Source organism: Gopherus evgoodei, chromosome 24, assembly GCF_007399415.2.
Source record: "Gopherus evgoodei ecotype Sinaloan lineage chromosome 24, rGopEvg1_v1.p, whole genome shotgun sequence".
NCBI lineage: Eukaryota > Metazoa > Chordata > Testudines > Testudinidae > Gopherus > Gopherus evgoodei.
The window spans coordinates 1,237,578-1,254,530 of NC_044345.1; the positions used below are offsets into that span (position 1 = coordinate 1,237,578).

The following is a 16,953-nucleotide window of genomic DNA, read 5'->3' on the forward strand; positions in this document are numbered from 1 at the left end:
GCTCACAGCCTGGGTGTCTATATCTTGGGTGTGTGCAATGCATTTGGGCAGGACATGCACACGGAGCACCAGGCTGAGACCAGCCAGCTCGTTTCACTTGTGACCTGAGCCAGGATTACACAGCCCCGTTTCCAGCCTGCAGGGGCTCGCAGGAGGCCCTGCTCAGAGTCCCTTGCTGGGGTCCTCCCCTCAGAGCCCTGAGCCCCCATCCCCACAGCATAGGAACAGACAGAGAAGGCTGGATGGAACTCTTCAGAGAAGCCCCCCTGCCCCCCTCCCCCCAGCATCAAAGCCACAAACGGGACACTGAATAGAGAAGCTTTTTTTCTGGTAGGCAGGCATGAGAGTTACTGTGTCTGGCATGAGTGCCTAGCCGAGCCAGGAGCAGGGAGCAACCGCCCGCAGGGCCAGTGCTACCCAGCTGGCATCAGCCAAGAGAGGCGGGCTCCCAAAACCATCCTGGGAATGGGGATTTTGAATGTGCCCTTTTAATCATCTAGCATCTCCGCCCCACACACACACCTTCCCCATCCCCCGAGCCCCTGGGTGTCCTGGCTCCTCCAGCCCTGGGTGGTGCAGGGCCCTTCCTGAGGGTCCAGAGGGGCTGGGTCGTGGAAGCAGAGAGGGTGGGTTACTGACCCCTGCAAGGAATGGTGGGTTCCTCCTACTAACTCCTTGCAATGCCTGGGCTGGGGGCCAGGGGCCAGGGCGTGTGCAGTGACCGAGCTGCCCTGGGGCTGGGGCCGGGGCGTGTGCAGTGGCTGAGCTGCCCTGGGGCTGGGGCCGGGGGCATGTGCAGTGGCTGAGCTGCCCTGGGGCTGGGGCTGGGTGTGTGCAGTGACCGAGCTGCCCTGGGGCTGGGTGTGTGCAGTGACCGAGCTGCCCTGGGGCCGGGCGTGTGCAGTGGCTGAGCTGCCCTGGGGCTGGGGGCTGGGCGTGTGCAGTGGCTGAGCTGCCCTGGGGCTGGGGGCTGGGTGTGTGCAGTGGCTGAGCTGCCCTGGGGCTGGGGGCTGGGTGTGTGCAGTGACTGAGCTGCCCTGGGGCTGGAGCCGGGGGCGTGTGCAGTGACTGAGCTGCTCTGGGGCCAGGGGCTGGGCGTGTGCAGTGGCTGAGCTGCAGCAGGGGTGGGGTTGGCACCACAGTTTTGCTGGGATTTGTGTGGTGAAATCCCCCAGGGGGTGCCTGGAGGGCGTTGGCATCTCAGGGATGGTGCCCCAGAGCCAGGCACCAGCCCAGACCCTCCCCTAGAGAAACACAGGGAGGGTTCTTTAGCGCTGTAGTATTTCTGCTCCCCACCTCCCGGTGTGAGCCCACAGGGGGTCGTGGGGAGCCGTACATGGCCCTTGGTGAGGCAGCCAGTGCCCAGACACAGTCCCTCCCCTGTTCCACCCCTGCAGCTCACCCTGCGGTGCTTGGGGGCTGGGGGAGGCCCTGAGTGCTGAGCTGATGCAGGGGAGCAGCCTGCCAGCATTGCAGCCCTGCTGCCAGGCGGGGCTGGTCTGTGCCATCCCAGCAAGCTTGGGGGGGTCATAGGGCTGACCCCTATCCTGGCATCTGATGTGCACTCTCTCGCTCTCTCAGTACATGGGCTGTGTGGAAGTTCTCCAGTCCATGCGGGCGCTGGATTTCAACACCAGGACTCAGGTAACCAGGTGAGCCACAGGTCCCCCCCCGTCTCCTGGGAGCCCCACAGGCGCTCGGACGCTGGGTGTGGGCAGAGAGGCCCCACGCAGGAAGGTGCATCCGCACGTACCCCCTGCGCTGAAGCCCACGGACCCGGAGAGTGGGTTCTGACCCAGTGCCTTGCGGTTGAGCAGCCAGGTCACTCCGGGTCCAGAACACATCCCACGGTGCCCCCTGCCGCCCACCCGATGCTGCTGGGTGGCAGCTGCCAAGGAGCGTGCTGGGGTCTGAATGGCAGCTGCATAGAAGGTGCCAGGGAGACCAGTGCTTCTTAGTGAAACCAGGTGCTCACCCCAGCCTCTGCCAGGCAAAGGAGGCACCGACCGTGTCTCTCCGCTATGTCTGCCTGGAGAGGATGTAGACTCTCGGGAGGGGCTGGGAAGGGTCTCCCATCCTCTCCTTTCTGCATCCAGCCCACAACCCTTGGCCCCTTTGTACAAGGCTGGTGTGTATGAATGACTGCAGCCTCTTTGGGGGGCAGGGCCGATCCCCCTTGCAGAGCCGCTTCCATGCTCCTTCTAGCTTCACTCACCCCAAGTGGGCTAAGATCTGTACCTGCCCTCCCAGCACAGAGGAGTCTGTGTGTCACCAGGCCTGGGGGAAGGGATACTGGGGGAAGGGGGGGTCCCTGGGGGAAATGGCGGGGGCCTGGCCGCTCCTGGGGCTGCCCTGACTTTGCCCTGTGGTCCCCGCAGGGAGGCGATCAGCCTGGTGTGCGAGGCAGTGCCCAGTGCCAAAGGAGCCGTCCGGAGGAGGAAGGTAAGGCCAGGCCGGGTAAAGGTAGCGCACTCTGGCAGTTGAGCAGGAACCCAGAGTCTGGGGCCAGGGGTGGGGGCGTGGGCGAGGGGCGAACATGGTGGAGGTGCAGAGGCAAAAGGCCAGGACTCGACTCCTTCGCCTCTCACGCACTTATGTTCTCTCCCACACACCCCAGGGGGCGGGAAGGACCAGGCCTCGCTCAGCTGGGTCAGAACCGGGAATTGACTCCGGGGTCTAGGAATCAGGCAGTGCTGGTGTCTGGCAGGAGGCTTCGCGGGGGGACGGGACACTATGTGCTGGGGAGGTGCCTGTGCACTCCCATGCTTCCCCCCCATCTATTGGAGCAGGAGCCTTCAGCCCTCTCCTGACCAGCCCCTGTGGCTGCCCCGGCAGTGGGATGGCAGCCGCGGCTGGGCTGGGATAGGTCCCCCGCTGCGGGGGGCTGATCAATAGCGGCCCTGTCTGGCGCTAATGGAGGAGTGACGCTGGCTGCTCCAGTGCAGCCCTCCCCCACTCAGTGCACAGGGCGCCCTGCTGCTGGTTAATGGATGTGAGGTGGGGGCAGATGGAGTGCTAAGCCAGGCCGGAGGGGCTGGGCTGCTGCCTTTCCCGGCCTGCACAGGGGCTGGGCTGCCAGGGAGCTGGTGTGACTGAGGCCAGGGCCTGCGCACTCTGCTATGGAGAGGCTCCCAGGTGCCAGGCCTGGGGCTGCCTGGGGTGGGAGATGCGAAGTGCTGAGCCCTGGGCGCTCGGGGGCCTGCCTTGGCGGGGGGAGGGGGAATTCTTGGCCCCAGCCCCCTAGCAGACGGCCCTTTGCTTCTGCAGCCCTGCGGCCGCTCGCTGAACTCCATCCTGGGGAAGAGCAACCTCAAGTTCGCCGGCATGCCCATCACCCTCACCATCTCCACCAGCAGCCTCAACCTCATGGCGTCCGACTGCAAACAGGTGAGCCTTGCGGGGGCCACAGAGCCCCCTCCTAGCCTGCTCTGGCTGGGGAACAACCAGCGTGGGGCTCGCACCCCTGCATACCCAGTCCGCAGCTCCGCTCCCTATCTACCTGGGGGACACAGGCCTGGCCTGCCCCTTGTACCCTGTGTGTTGGGCCCCCCACAGAGGGTCACTGGTTCGACCCAGGCCCATGATGCCACAGTACAGGGCACTGTGCCGGGCCGGTCCATGGCTGCCAGCTCCAGGGGGCGTCCGAAGGTCGAATGCAGACCGCATGTCCCTGGGGGTACCTCCCCCCCACAGGCATCCTTGGCTGGGGAAAGCAACCGGGTGCTATGTCTATGTCATGGAGTTTGGGGGAGACAGGGCCCTGCACCCCCGACTTCCTGCAACTCACCAGGACTCTCAGCCAGCCAATAAAACAGAAGGTTTATATAGACAACGGAAACACAGTCCAAGACAGGCCTTGCGGGTACAGACAACAGGACCCCTCAGTTAGGTCCATCTTGGGGGGGCCCCAGGGAGGCCAGAGCCCAGTCTGGGTTCCCCTCCATTTCCCAGCGAGCTCCAAACTGAAACTCCCTCCAGTCCTCTTACCCAGCTTCCCCCCGCCCCTCCCCCAGCCTTTGTCCATTTCCCTAGGAGAGGTGTCACCTGGCCTCCAACTCCCCTCCTGGTTCTCATGTTACCTGCTCAGGTATCTGGCCTCAAGGAAAGTCTCCCATCCCCGATGCAGCCAGTCCCAGCAAAACTCCCCTGCAACCTTCTGTCACGGAGTCACCGGGCGATGCTCTGGAACTGCTCCTCACCAAGCCAGTCAGGACTTTGGGGAGCCTCCTCTCCCTTGGAGCAGACTTGTTCAGGGCAAGAAGCTCCCACGGCTTCACCTCCTGGGTCTGACCTTGGAGCATTCAGCATCCTCTGCCCCTCCGTGCACTTCCCACAGCGAGTCCACCCCAGCGGGGTCCTGGGGAAGCCACAGGGTCCTGCACCCCCACTTTGAAGTCAGACGTGGCTCTCAGCCAGCCAGTAACACAGAGGTTTATTCGATGACAGGAACAGGGTCTAAAACAGAGCTTGTAGGTACAGCCAACCGGACCCCTCGGCCGGGTCCATTCTGGGGGGCAGTGAGCCAGACCCCCAGGTCTGCCCTCCACCCTTGACCCCAGCCAGCTCCAGACTAACCACCCCTTCCAGCCCCTCCTTTCTGCTCAGCCCCTTTCCCGGGCCAGGAGGTCACCTGATCCCTTTGTCTCCAACACCTTCAGCTGGCACCTTTGCAGGGGAGGGGCCCAGGCCATCAGTTGCTAGGAGACAGAGTGTCAGGCATTTAGGTGCACTGGCCCTTTGCTCTGCCAGATACTTAAGAACTGCCATGGGGACACTGAGGCACCAATACAGTATTCAGAGAAAACATTAAGAACATTCCCAGTTCGTCACACCTTCCCAGGCCAACACTTCCCTCTCCCTGCTGCGTCACAGGCACCCACCCAACATTCAAAGAAAACATGAAGAACATTCCCAGTTCGTCACAGTCTAACCAAGGACTCTTCCTTCCCCACAGATCATCGCCAACCATCACATGCAGTCTATCTCCTTCGCCTCCGGGGGGGACCCGGTGAGTGAGCAGCTGGGGGCCTTTGCTCGTGTCCAGGCTCCCCTGATGGCTGGGCTCCATCCCACCTCTGCCCAGGGCTCTCCCCCACAACTGGCCCACTCGCAGTGCTGTTCTGACCCAAGCCCCTGCATCTGGCCGGCACCCCCCTTACTGCTCCAGCAGGGCTGGGCTGGTGCCCTGGGACATCCCCCTGGCCCTTCATCCTAGCCTCACACCTGGGACTGCCGCTGGCGCGCTGAGCACTAGGCTGTGGGTGACGGGTAGGGGTGCCCCCCGCCCCCAGCTCCGGTGCTGCTGTCACCTCACCCACTGCGTCTTCCTCACAGGACACTGCAGAGTATGTTGCCTATGTTGCCAAAGACCCCGTCAATCAGAGAGGTGAGTGACTCATGCCATCTCCTGGCTGGCTGGCGCAGCCATTAACCCCACCGCTGCTGGATGCCTGCCGCAGCCCAGTGCTGCCCCCCAGCCAGCCGGGGCCATGAGAGCTAGGTTGGCCACCCCCCTGCATGCCCTGGCTGGCTCCAGGCCTGCAGCAACAGTTGCTTTGCTGGGGCCCTGCCGCCAGGGGTGGGTGTAACGAGAGTCCCGGGGTGTGCGTGTGTGTGTGTGGGGGGGGTGTCCCTCCCCCTGAGCCCTGCGTTCGTTCCCTCCCCAGCCTGCCATATCCTGGAGTGCCCCGAGGGCCTGGCGCAGGACGTGATCAGCACCATTGGGCAGGCCTTTGAGCTGCGCTTCAAGCAGTACTTGAAAAACCCCCCAAAGCTCGTCACTCCGCACGACAGGTATGGGGGGCAGCAGTGCCTGAGGATGCTGCTGGGAGGGGTTGCCCCTTGAGCTCCCTGGCCAGCCGGCAGGGCTCTGGGCAGGATGCACTGGCTGCCTGGCTCCAGTCCAGGCCCTGCTGGGCCCTTGGTGAGGCGCTGGGCATGGAGCCGGGAGGGGGGAGTGGAGGGTGCAGAGCTGGGTTGCATTGCTGCTCACCTACTGCTCCCCACCCCCTAGAATGGCCGGGTTCGACGGCTCGGCCTGGGATGAGGAGGAGGAAGAGCCATCGGACCACCAGTACTACAACGACTTCCCCGGCAAAGAGCCGCCCCTGGGGGGCGTGGTGGACATGCGGCTGCGTGACGGCGCCAGCGTGGCACCGACGCCCAATCACCTGGGGGCAACACTGGTAAGCACTGCTCATGGGGGGTGAGGGTGTCGCTCCCACCGGCTCGTCCCACTGCGCCCCTTCCCAGGGCCATGCCAGAAGGGTCCCTTGGTGCCAGCTCAGAGGGGAGCTGCCATCCCCATAGCGTGTCTGGAAAGAGGAGAAGCAACTCAGGGCTGAGCTGCGGGCCTGGGGCCACCTGGCCAATGACCCCAGGGTGCGACCTGGCAGAGTATGGCCCTGCACAGGGGGCGCTGCCTGTTGCTAGTCGGATGGGTGGCAGATGGTCAGGCTGGAGGCCACTGGAGCTGGGTGCTGCGGGCACGGAGAGGAGAAGGGAGCAGCCCGAGCCTTGGCTACTCAACGCCTGTCTCTTCCTCCTGCAGCCTGTGGGCCAGATGTCCAGCGCAGAGCATGACCCCCGGAAGCAGCAGCATCCTGCCCAAGGTACCGGATCATGGGCAGTTGTGCCACAGGCTCCCTCGCCCACCTGCTGGGGGCCGTATGGCCTGGCATGGTGCGGCTTGGACACCTTCCTGCCCCTCACGGCGATGCCAGCTCTAGCATTGCCTCCCTGCAGCCCTCCGCAGTGGGATAGGCTAATCTCTGAGCATTCCCTGTGTGTGCCAAGGTCAGGAGCAAAATGCCCCAAGACTTTCACATCCCTGGGTCCGGTTCTGCATCTTCTTTGGGTTTGCTAGGATCACATGGAGCAAATCAAGGGATCCCAGCAGAGTGGGGCTGGCCCCCTGCTGCCCCCTAGCTGGGGTCTCTGCCGGCAATTCCTGGGGTAACCCAAGGCCCAGCAGGGGGGTGTTGGACCCTGTAGCTGAGGTGGGGGGGCCTGGCAAGCCCTGCTAACTGCAGCTCCTTTCCATGCAGGAAGGGATAAATATGCCTCCGGTGCTGTCCCAGCCATCCGCACCGACCTGTTTGACGACCCGTCCTACGTCAACGTGCAGAACCTGGACAGGTTACGCCAGGCCTCTGCTGCCAGCATCCCGGGCACGGCCAATGGCAGTGCCCAGCGAGACCTCTTCGACATGAGTGAGTGGGGGTTGGCCTATCCTGCTGGCCCTCTGCACCAGCTCTGGGCTGGCATTGATTGGCTCTGCGTGTTTGCTGGGCTGAGGGGCCTGCCTTGCCTCTATCCAACCGTCTAGAGCCCCAGGGCACAGGCGTGAGTGTGGGCTCCATGCCCATCCAACCCCTGCTCCTCTCCCCCGCAGAGCCCTTCGAGGACGCCCTGCGGGTCCCGCCCGCGGTGCCGGTGGGGCTGCCACCAGCCCAGCTCCTGGCCTCCATGGAGGAGCAGCTGCGGCGGGAGCCCTGGTACCACGGGAAGATGAGTCGCAAGGAGGCGGAGAAGCTGCTGAAGGTGAACGGGGACTTCCTGGTGCGGGAGAGCACTACCACACCGGGCCAGTACGTGCTGACCGGGCTGCAGGGCGGGCAGCCCAAGCACCTGCTGCTGGTTGACCCCGAGGGAGTGGTGAGTTGGCCCTGGGGCCATGGCGGGGGGCTCCCTTCCTCAGTCCTACAGGCTTGGCGCTCAAGGGAAGAGCTAACCAGAGCTGGGAGTGCAGAGAATAGCCAAGCCACTGCAGGTTTCCTGGGGTGCCCGCTGGCCACAGGGCCAGCACCCCATATTCTTGCCCCCCATCGGCTCCTGGGTTCTTGTGTGTGAGAATGATTGATTGACAGGAGCCCTTCCCTGCTCCAGCCTTGGCTCCCGCTCAGCCCCATTGGCTCTTAGTTACCCCCACCCCAGAAGTGGATACAGCCACCCCTCCCTCCTGGAGATGCCTTAGTCGGGTCCTGCAAGGGAACAGGACACTGGCTCCTCTCCGCTGGGTTTGTGCTGCCATGTCTCATTTGGTCACAAGAGGGCGCACCTGCCTCCTGGCTCCACCCACTTCCTGGCCATCCCTTGAGCCCCGTTTCTGGCCCTTGCAGGTGCGGACGAAGGATCATCGCTTTGAGAGCGTCAGTCACCTGATCAGCTACCACATGGACAATCACCTGCCCATCATCTCGGCGGGCAGCGAGCTGTGCCTGCAGCAGCCCGTAGAGAGGAGACTGTGAGGCGTGGGAGGCCTTGGTGGAGCCCCCTGGGCCCTGCTCACCCTGGCTTTCTCATCCCCTCTCTGCCAGCAGGGCTCTTGGACTGTTTCAGCCACTGCTTGCCCAGGAGGCCCTGGGGCTCCCTGTCTCTCCGCCATGAGCTCAGACTCCCTGGACTCACAACAGCCCCTCCGGAGACAGAGCAGAGGTGGAGGCGGCCAGGGGAGCCAGGGCTGGGTACTGGGCAGAGGGAGGGAGCCTGTTTCTGCATCCAGGGAGCTGCACCAGCCACGGCTCCACCTCCTCGAGCACCAAAATCCAGCCTGAGTGGCTGTGGGCACTGCTCCGAAGGCCAACTGCAACCACACGCCCTCGCCCTGTGTTCATCCCCCCCCTCAGGCAGGGCGGGTGGGAGGGAGCCTGCCCTGACCTCTGAGTGCCTGCTGAGCCTCTGTGAGGAAGGTGAGGGTCAATCCTATTGGGTCAGAGGCCTGCCTGTCCGGAGGTTGCAGAGCACTCCTGGCCCCTGCCCTCCCCTGAGAGGCAGCTCACCCCCAGCAGGGAAGGGCTGGATTCTCATCTGCCATTCCCCTGCAATCCCTAGGGGCCAGCACCCATGGGTGGCACCACCTGTGTGACCCCTTTGGGAGAGCCACTGCACCACAGAGCAGCGCCATGGCTCCTGCTGCACAGGGCAAGAACAAGGGAGACTTTCCCCAGAGGGCGGGAGTGGAGGGCCCCCTGCCCTCCCCAGGAGAACCCAGCCCTCTGCTCCACGAAGCACAAGGCTGGGCCGGCCGCACACTGAATGTACCCGATCACTTTACGTATTAACTCTGTGCCTTGACCCTCCACAGGTCCCAGATACTTATGCAAAGCAGTTGGCCCTGGGGCGGGCTAGGGAGAGCAGTCAGCCCACCCTAGCTGCTGGGGCAGTGCTGGGAGCACAGCCCCTGTCCTCACACAAGGCTCCACTGGCTCCCAGAGGCCACAGCCAGGCCCAGTCCCATCCCAGCGTCCTGCTGGCTGGAAGCAGGGCTCAGGTGGCCCCTTCTGTAGCAGGCTGCTCACAGGCCCACTCCGTCCCGGAGGGCAACTCCTAGTCTGTGTCCAGGGAGTGGCACGGATGGAAATTAGATGGGGTAAATGGGGTTCTCCATAGGAGAGCAAGAGCCCCTTGGCTCCCTGTCCTTGGTGGGTGGGTGGGGAACAGTGCTGTACACTACGTCCTGCTGCCCCTTGGGCAGGGTGTGACACAGCCAGTTCCCTGTACCCTAGCTCGGCCTGGGCCAACCACGCAGCCAAAGGAAGCACGTAGCACCCAACAAGATCGCAGCCGGAAGGGGGAACCAGAGCTCCCCACATCAGGGAACAAGTGGGTTGCTGAGGTCCCAGGGGGACAGGACAGCTAGCCTGAGCTCTGCTGTTTCTCTCCAGCCAGCGCTAAGCAGCATCCGCTGGGAGCATCCTTCTGGGCTTCCCAGGCTCTGCTGCAGTGGCAGGTGAGCCCTCCCCCTGCAGGGCATGGAGCCTGTCCACCGCTGGGTCTGCACGAAGTGTGGGGATCCCAGTGTTGCATGCACATTGTTATACTCTGAAGCCAAAGTGTAACCCTCCCCCTCCCATCTCCTGTTCCCCTCAGAGGAGTTAGCCTGGGCTCAGAGCGGGGGAGGGTTTTGCTTTCTCTCCTCCCTTCTCTCTTTCTCCTTTATATGGGTTTGATTTGTTACCAGGTCTTGATTATACCAAAGGAAGGGGATGGCTATTATTAAAGTTAGTATTTCTTTAATGCATGGCTGCGAGTGGCTCCTTGTCTGATGTGAGGGGAGGGGTCCGTGCAGGAAGGTGCATGCTGCATCCATGTCCAGCAGCTGCTCCTTATCCAGCGTACATGGGGCGTGTGCTTGGCTGAGGGGTCTCTCAACCAGCAGGCTGATGCTTTGCCCTTTGGGCCCCAGCGGCCCCTCTCCTAGGCTCTTAGACCCTCAGCTTTACATGGCCAGTAACTGCCCCTGCTTGGCCTCCCCTGCCCGCGATCTCCCCGGTGGGTGCCTCCTGCTGCAGCTGGCGGCTGCAAAGGAGGTAACATCCCTGCAGCGGGAGGGCAGCAGAGCATTGCCCCAGCCCCACGGCCAGCTGCCCCCCTGTTCAGATCTGGGCCAGGGCTCAGCCACCGAGGAGGGCTGCTCGCGCCAGGCCGGACTGGACAGCCCCAGCCAGCTGGGCGCGGAGCGCCCTGCCCTGCCCTGCCTGCCCTGCCCTGGCTCCTGGGGGCAGAACGGGGCACTCAGCTCCTGGCTCCCTGGGGGTTGGCCTCCCTCTAGCCCCAGCGAGGGGATCAGCTCCCAGGGTGGGGGGCCTGGGGCCCCGCCTTGGCGAGGGACCAGCTGCGGGCAGCAGAACCCAGCAGCCTGCAGTGGTTTGTTCCAGCAACCCCCGCCCCCAGTCTAGAATAGCCTAATCGCGGCCGTGCCCCCGCTTCCCTTTGGAATGGTTTGTCCCGCCCGGTCCCCCTCCCACCGCATGCGGAGTGGTGGGGTCCGCCCCGGGAGGAATGGTTCTCCCCCCTTCCCGCGGTGGTAGGGCCCGGCCAGCTTCCGCTTCCGGCGCGGCTGCCCTGAGTGCGGGCCGGAGCCGCAGCGCGGAGCCCCCCCCCGCGCGGGGCCATGGCGCAGCCCGGGCCCCCCCGGCTCTGAGCCCCGGGCCCCCCATGGCGGCTCCGCACCCCGAGAAGCTGGAGGGAGGAGTCCCGGCCCCGCCGCCCCCCCCGGGTCCCCCCAACCCGCCGGGCAGCGGCCCCCCCGGCGGGCCCGGCAGGAAGCAGGGGAAGGCAGGTGAGGGGGGGCAGCCGGGGGGGGACGTGGGGGTGTAATGTGGGGCGGGGCAGGAAGGCACGTGGGGGTGTAACGGGGGGTGTAGCCGGGGGGAGGGGCTGGGAGACACGTGGGGGTGTAGCCGGGGGGGGACGTGGGGGTGTAATGTGGGTCGGGGCAGGAAGGCACGTGGGGGTGTAACGGAGGGAGGGGGGCACGTGGGGGTGTAACGGGGGGTGTAGCCGGGGGGAGGGGCTGGGAGACACGTGGGGGTGTAACGGAGGGAGGGGGGCACGTGGGGGTGTAATGTGGGGCGGGGGAGGGGGGCACGTGGGGGTGTAGCCGGGGGAAGGGGCTGGGAGACACGTGGGGGTGTAGCGGGGGAGGGGGGACGTGGGGGTGTAATTTGGGGCGGGGCTGGGAGACACGTGGGGGTGTAGCGGGGGAGGAGGGACATGTGGGGTGTAGCCGGGGGGAGGGGCTGGGAGACACGTGGGGGTGTAGCGGGGGGTGGCCGTGGGGCAGGGGGCGGTTGGGGGTTCAGGGGCGCTCAAAAGGGGATGAGGGAATTGTGCCAGGGGCGTGGGGAGAGCGGGGCGGAGGGGCCAGGGGGCAGTGACGCTGGCAGGGCTGTCCTGGCTCTTGCGTGACTGGTAAATGCTGGGCCAGGGGTGCTGGGGTCTGTACGGCACCCTTCTCCCCTGGACAGGGCTTGAAGAGAGCAGGGCCATGGGGGCCTCATGCCTGGCGCACTGCACGGAGAACCTGGGCCATGGGTCCCTGCCCCATGGTGCTTCTAAGGGGGCATGGCTGTGCCAGCACAAGCCGCCTTACTGCAGGCAGGGTGACTCGGGGCTGAGTTGTGCCTGGCCTGCGGAACATGGTTTGGCTGGCAGGTGTTTGTGCAGCGCAGGAAGGGGCCGAGCTGAGGCCTGCTAGGATGCAGCAGCCATCCCCGCCGGCCCTTCCTGCGCACAGGTTGAGCTTGCACGGGCAGCAGTTGTGCGGAACACAACTGGAGCCTGGTGTTTTGTGGGGAAGGGAACGCGATCACTTGGGAACGGAGCTCTTGCGGGAGCCGGATCGGGACACCAGCCACTCTGCATGCAGCTGAGAACCGGGGGTGCACACGCAGGGCCATAGTGCTGCTCAGTCCTGGGGCTGTGGCCTACTCCTGTTCTCCCTGGATCAGACTTATTGGTGACCTTATCAGGCCATAAAGTTCTTCTGTCCCGTCATTAATGGGGTGAAAATGCTGCCTGTGCCTTGGATGCTCCCCAGGCCTTGCCCTGGGCGAGCAGGTCGGTGTGAGAACAGGGAGGCTTCGTGGGAGAAGAGAGTTTGGGGGGTGTCTGTTCTTTGTGCAAGGCTAACTTGAGAGAGGGAGCACAGGTTCGGGGGAGATGCTGGTCTTCATTTCCCCTCTGTGCCTAGGGCAGATGGGGGGACGGGCTGTCTTCAGGCCCTGCTCTGTGCCTAGGGCAGATGGGGGACGGGCTGTCTTCAGGCCCTGCCAGGGTTAACGGCGCTCACTGACTTCACCGGTGCTTCCCCTCACAGGTCTGCAAATGAAGAGCCCTGAAAAGAAGCGGCGCAAATCCAACACTCAGGTAGGGAGCATGGCTGGGACCCAGTGATAGGAGGGTTGGGGGCCAGGCTGTCAGCCCAGCACCATGGCATCTGGGGGCAAGAACCCCAAATGGTTCTGGTGGCACAGACAGCCCCACCCACAGCAGGTTGAAGCCAAACCCTGGGGCTGCTCGGAGTGTCCTGCATCAGGGCCGACAGACACGCGCACCTCCATGGAGCAGCGCGCAGCCAGTGGGGGCTGTATGGGCAGCGGTGCCCGTCCTCCAAAGCAGCCAGTGCTGGCTGTTCCCATGTCCTGGGGACTATCCCAGCATCTCAGATGCCTTTGACACGATGACACTAGGAGACCAGGTTCCCTGCTCCAGCCAGGGCTCGTCTTCCCCTCTCCCAGTAGCATGAGGCTCCGGGAGGGACAGCTTCCTGCTGCTCCAAATGCCATCCGTTGCTAGGCTATGCAGAGGAACGAGTGGGCTCGGCCCTGCCAGTGCTGTGTGTCTCCTTCCAGGCCCTGCCTGGCACCAGCGAGAACTGAAGGCCCTATGCCCCTGGCAGGCCAGTGCCCCACACGTCTGCTTGTTGTGTGGGTGAGCCCCACGCTAACTCCTGTGTCTTCTACCCACAGGGCCCTGCCTATTCCCATCTCTCGGAGTTCGCCCCACCCCCAACTCCAATGGTTGACCACTTGGTGGCCTCAAACCCTTTTGAAGATGATTTTGGGGCACCTAAAGTGGGGGCCTCGTCAGCTCCGTTCCTCAGCAACCCTGTGCCCTTTGGGAACTTCCGCATGCAGGGGGGCATGACATCCCAGGTTCCACCGGGCTACGGAGGTGGCCCCCAGGCCATGCGGAGGCAGCCCCCGCCCTTTGCCCCTAGCCAGATGGGCCCAGCCTTCAGCATGCCCCCCCAGAACCCCAACTATGTGCAGCCTGGTGCCATGAGCTTCCCCAGCCAGCCCTTCAACCAGCCTCTCGGACAGAACTTCAGCCCCCCCGCAGGGCAGCTCATGCAGGGGCCAGTCGGGGGCTTTGGGCCCATGATCTCCCCCACCATGGGGCAGCCTCCCCGTGGAGACATGGCACCAGGGCCTGCCCTGAATCCCCCTGCTGGCCCCCCCATGGCCCAGAGGTTCAGCCAGCCTGCCAGTCTCTTTGGACAGTCTCCCATGCAGCGGCCCAGCCAGAACCTGCCCCCAAACACCAGCCCCTTCCCTGGGGCTGACCCTGGCTTCCCGGCTGGGGGTGATGATGGGGGGAAGAACCTCAACCCCCCTCCCAGCACCTTCAGCCAGGAGCCGCACTCAGGCTCGCCAGCCGCGGTGAACGGGGCCCAGCCGAGCTTCGCCCCCAGCAGCGCCAGCCGGAGCAGCAGTACCCCTGAAGCTAACAGCCTCCCGCCCTCCAGCAAGGCGTCTGGCAACTCTGGGCACCAGCCACCGCCAGGCCTGGTGTACCCTTGCGGTGCCTGCCGCAGCGAGGTGAACGATGACCAGGACGCCATCCTGTGCGAGGCTTCCTGCCAGAAGTGGTTTCACCGGGAGTGCACGGGCATGACGGAGAACGCCTACGGGCTGCTCACCACCGAGGCCTCGGCTGTCTGGGCCTGCGACTACTGCCTGAAGACCAAGGAGATCCAGTCGGTGTACATCCGGGAGGGCATGGGGCAGCTGGTGGCGGCCAATGACGGCTGAGCGGGCGCTGGGCCCGGCTAGGGAGGGGCCATGCTGCCCTCACCTCGTACAGATCCCTGCTTGGTTTTCGGGCCAATTTCCTCCCACTTATTTTGTAGCCACCCCTCTCCCTGTGTGCAAGAGACTACGCTGAGTACTGGTGTCTGGCTTCGGTAACATTTCCTCTCTCTTCTTGCTCATCTGCATGGCTGGGCCTGGTGCAGCTCATGCCCTTTTAAAATACTCGGAGCGTCCATTGGAGGGAGAGGAGAGACCAGGTCCTGCCCCTGGATACCCCTGCGCCTGCCAGCCCAGAGTGTGAAGTCTGGCTCGGAGCTCTGGGGTCTCTGTTACTGTCCGAGCTGAGCAGCCAGTGGTAGCAGAATCTCTGTTTTGGGACAGAGTAAGTGACTGTCCCACAGAGAGCCCTGGGGCAGGGGGCAGCCTGCAAATGCTGATGCTCGGAGCAGTCTCTGCTGGATAGAAGCGGGGAGGAGCTGGTGAGGTCTGTGTCCTGGTGATGGGGGAGCCGTGGTGTGACTCCTAGAGCTGGGACCTCAGCCTAGAGCGATACAGATCCCCCCTGGATGCAGCGAGTGCTGGGAACAGCCAGGACTCCGTCTTCTGGCAGGGGCCTGTAGCAGAACCAGCATGCTGAGCCCTTTGCACTTGATGTGGGGGTCTGTCCCACCCGAGCTGCCGCTTCCCAAGCAGTTGGCCCTGTGCTGTTGCCAGAGGGGAGGGCGGTGGGTCTGCAGCATGGCGAGGTGGGTGTGCTGCCAGCGTGTATCTGAGCAGCAGGGAAGGCGGCTTTCGCTCCCTTTCCCCAGACTGCAGCTGGTGCCCGGGATACGTGCTTACGCTTGGGATGTGTGTGGAATCCTGGCTGAGTATAGCGCAGGCCCCTCGGAGCTGAGCCGGGCCTGCTGCAGGGACGAGGTGGATTCTCCTGATCACTCACGAATACGTCTGTGGCGAGACACCCCTTCAGCCCCAGCGCTCTCAGCACCGTGTCCCCCGGGAGGAGCTGCTCTGCCAGGTTGTGCTGCGCGCTGGGTTTCCGTAAAGTTCCAGCCCTGGGCCTGGATTAGGTGAGACCCAGATTTCGTTATGAGTCAACCCCCAGCCCAGGGGGCTGGGAGAGCAGCTGAGAGACATGGCCCAAGAGACTCCGCAGCCGTCGTTAGATGTCTTCAAGCTTTGGGACGTGACTCATGATTTTTGAATGCCTGGGACCCAGGGAGCCTCCAACCCCCATTGTGCCATGCTGGGTGGGTGAGCCAGACACACCCTGCACTGCTGGGCCTGTCTGCGCTAGGGGGAGCACGGCTGCGCCATTCATCATTGGTTGGATGGTGCCTGTTGCCTCCTGGGTGCCCACGAAAGCCAGTGGGTGGTTATGCAGCTGAGCAGAAGCTGAGTGCCCCTTTCCAACGTGAGGGGGGTCACACACAGCAGGCTACAGGCACAGGGCCAGGGAGGCCGGCGGGTCCGGCTGTGCCCAGAGCGTGGGGGGCGCACATGTTGGAAATGCGCATGTTGTGACCAGGCCGCATGCTCTGGCAAAGCAGGACCCAGGCCTGTGGAAGCAGCTTCTGAAGTCACTGAGTCTGTCTGGGAGTCCCTCCTGTTCCCCCCCCCCAGGGCTAGGGCTCGGAGCAGGCAATAAGCAGCAGTGGGTGTGAAGGTGTTTTCCTGGGGTTGCCAGCAGCCCAGCACAGAGGTGCCTCCCTTCCCTCTGTACCAGGGATGTAGCCTGCTGCAGGGCCTGGCTCCCAACCTGCTGTGCTCCTGCTCGGGCAGCTCAGCTCACCAGCCCATCAGATTTCCTCAGCTGCCTGGGAGTTCGTTCACACCACTCGGTGCTGTCATTTCAGGCAGCGGCTGCACTTGGGTCATGTTTGTGAAGTTCTCTTGGCTGCCACGCTTTTAAAGGCCTGCGCCTGCTTCTGGTGTCAATGAGAGCTGCAGAGCCCCAGGGCTGGGAGTGCCATTCAGCCAGTGCATGCGGTGCAGGGGGCAGCTTGCTTTCCACCAGTGGCACCGACCTAGATTAGCGAGCCGGGGGGGGACTGTCTGGAACCAGTTACAGTGAAGAGTGAGACTCGGGGGAGCGGGGTGAACCTAGCGGCCTGGCCTGGCACATGGGCTGGGTCTCTTCTTGCTCCAGTGGGCAGGCCGGTGGCAAGGGCCTGTCATGAGCTGCGGGTGGGGAATGGGCAGGGGGAGGGTTCTGAGCTGAGAACAGCCATGCTGGGAGCAGCTTGGTGCATGGCACAGGGGCTGATTGGTAGGCACATGCTTTACCCTGCTGCGTACACACATTGCCCGAAGGCAGGACTGCTGGCTGGCTAACAGCTGCTCCTGTTTAGTAGCCATGGGCCGTCCCAACCCTCGCTGGGCACCCTGGACAGGCCTGTGTGCTGGGCCCTGCTGCTTTCGGCTGGGTTGGGGGAATCTCCTGGTTTTGTTAACTTTTTGCTGTTTTGATGACTTGTTCCCTTTTGTAAAGTGGTTGCTGGTGTGATTTGTAATCGTTTTTAACCTCCCGGAGCTTTCTGCAGGACCAGGGGGTGCAGTCTTGCCCTGTTTTAACAGTCTGAGCATTAAAGGAAATCATTTTGAATTGTCCACCTATAAAGCTATTTGAAACCAG

The 16,953-nt window shown here is 63.9% G+C and overlaps 2 protein-coding genes across 7 annotated transcripts in view; both read left to right on the forward strand.

The window, feature by feature from the left end:
- SHC1 (SHC adaptor protein 1) overlaps window positions 1–10,021 on the forward strand; it is a 30,378-nt gene extending 20,357 nt beyond the window's left edge. For all 5 annotated transcript variants that reach the window (XM_030541888.1, XM_030541889.1, XM_030541892.1 and 2 more), the window contains 11 exons: window positions 1,582–1,652; window positions 2,379–2,442; window positions 3,268–3,387; window positions 4,955–5,008; window positions 5,335–5,386; window positions 5,667–5,793; window positions 6,014–6,185; window positions 6,551–6,611; window positions 7,047–7,211; window positions 7,394–7,656; window positions 8,121–10,021. In XM_030541888.1, coding sequence (XP_030397748.1) covers window positions 1,582–1,652; window positions 2,379–2,442; window positions 3,268–3,387; window positions 4,955–5,008; window positions 5,335–5,386; window positions 5,667–5,793; window positions 6,014–6,185; window positions 6,551–6,611; window positions 7,047–7,211; window positions 7,394–7,656; window positions 8,121–8,249 — 1,278 coding nt within the window. In that variant the 3' untranslated portion in view covers window positions 8,250–10,021. The remainder of the gene's footprint in view (window positions 1–1,581; window positions 1,653–2,378; window positions 2,443–3,267; window positions 3,388–4,954; window positions 5,009–5,334; window positions 5,387–5,666; window positions 5,794–6,013; window positions 6,186–6,550; window positions 6,612–7,046; window positions 7,212–7,393; window positions 7,657–8,120) is intronic.
- Window positions 10,022–10,923: 902 nt separating this feature from the next.
- On the forward strand, window positions 10,924–16,952 carry PYGO2 (pygopus family PHD finger 2). Of its 2 annotated transcripts, none has more exons than XM_030541944.1 (3): window positions 10,924–11,062; window positions 12,602–12,651; window positions 13,254–16,952. In XM_030541944.1, the coding sequence occupies exons 1-3, from the start codon at window positions 10,939–10,941 to the stop codon at window positions 14,316–14,318; spliced, it is 1,239 nt and encodes a 412-aa protein (XP_030397804.1). In that variant the 5' UTR covers window positions 10,924–10,938; the 3' UTR covers window positions 14,319–16,952. The 2 variants fall into 2 exon arrangements, with proteins under 2 accessions (XP_030397804.1, XP_030397805.1); XM_030541945.1 differs by having other exon boundaries at window positions 11,037–11,058.
- The last annotated feature ends 1 nt before the right edge of the window (window position 16,953 follows it).

Excerpts from the sequence above, each read along its gene's own strand:
- PYGO2 (XM_030541944.1), top strand. The coding sequence starts at position 10,939 with ATGGCGGCTCCGCACCCCGAGAAGCTGGAGGGAGGAGTCCCGGCCCCG. Across the intron at positions 11,063-12,601 it reads CAGGAAGCAGGGGAAGGCAG|GTCTGCAAATGAAGAGCCCT; the intron begins GTGAGGGGGGGC and ends TTCCCCTCACAG. Across the intron at positions 12,652-13,253 it reads GGCGCAAATCCAACACTCAG|GGCCCTGCCTATTCCCATCT; the intron begins GTAGGGAGCATG and ends TTCTACCCACAG.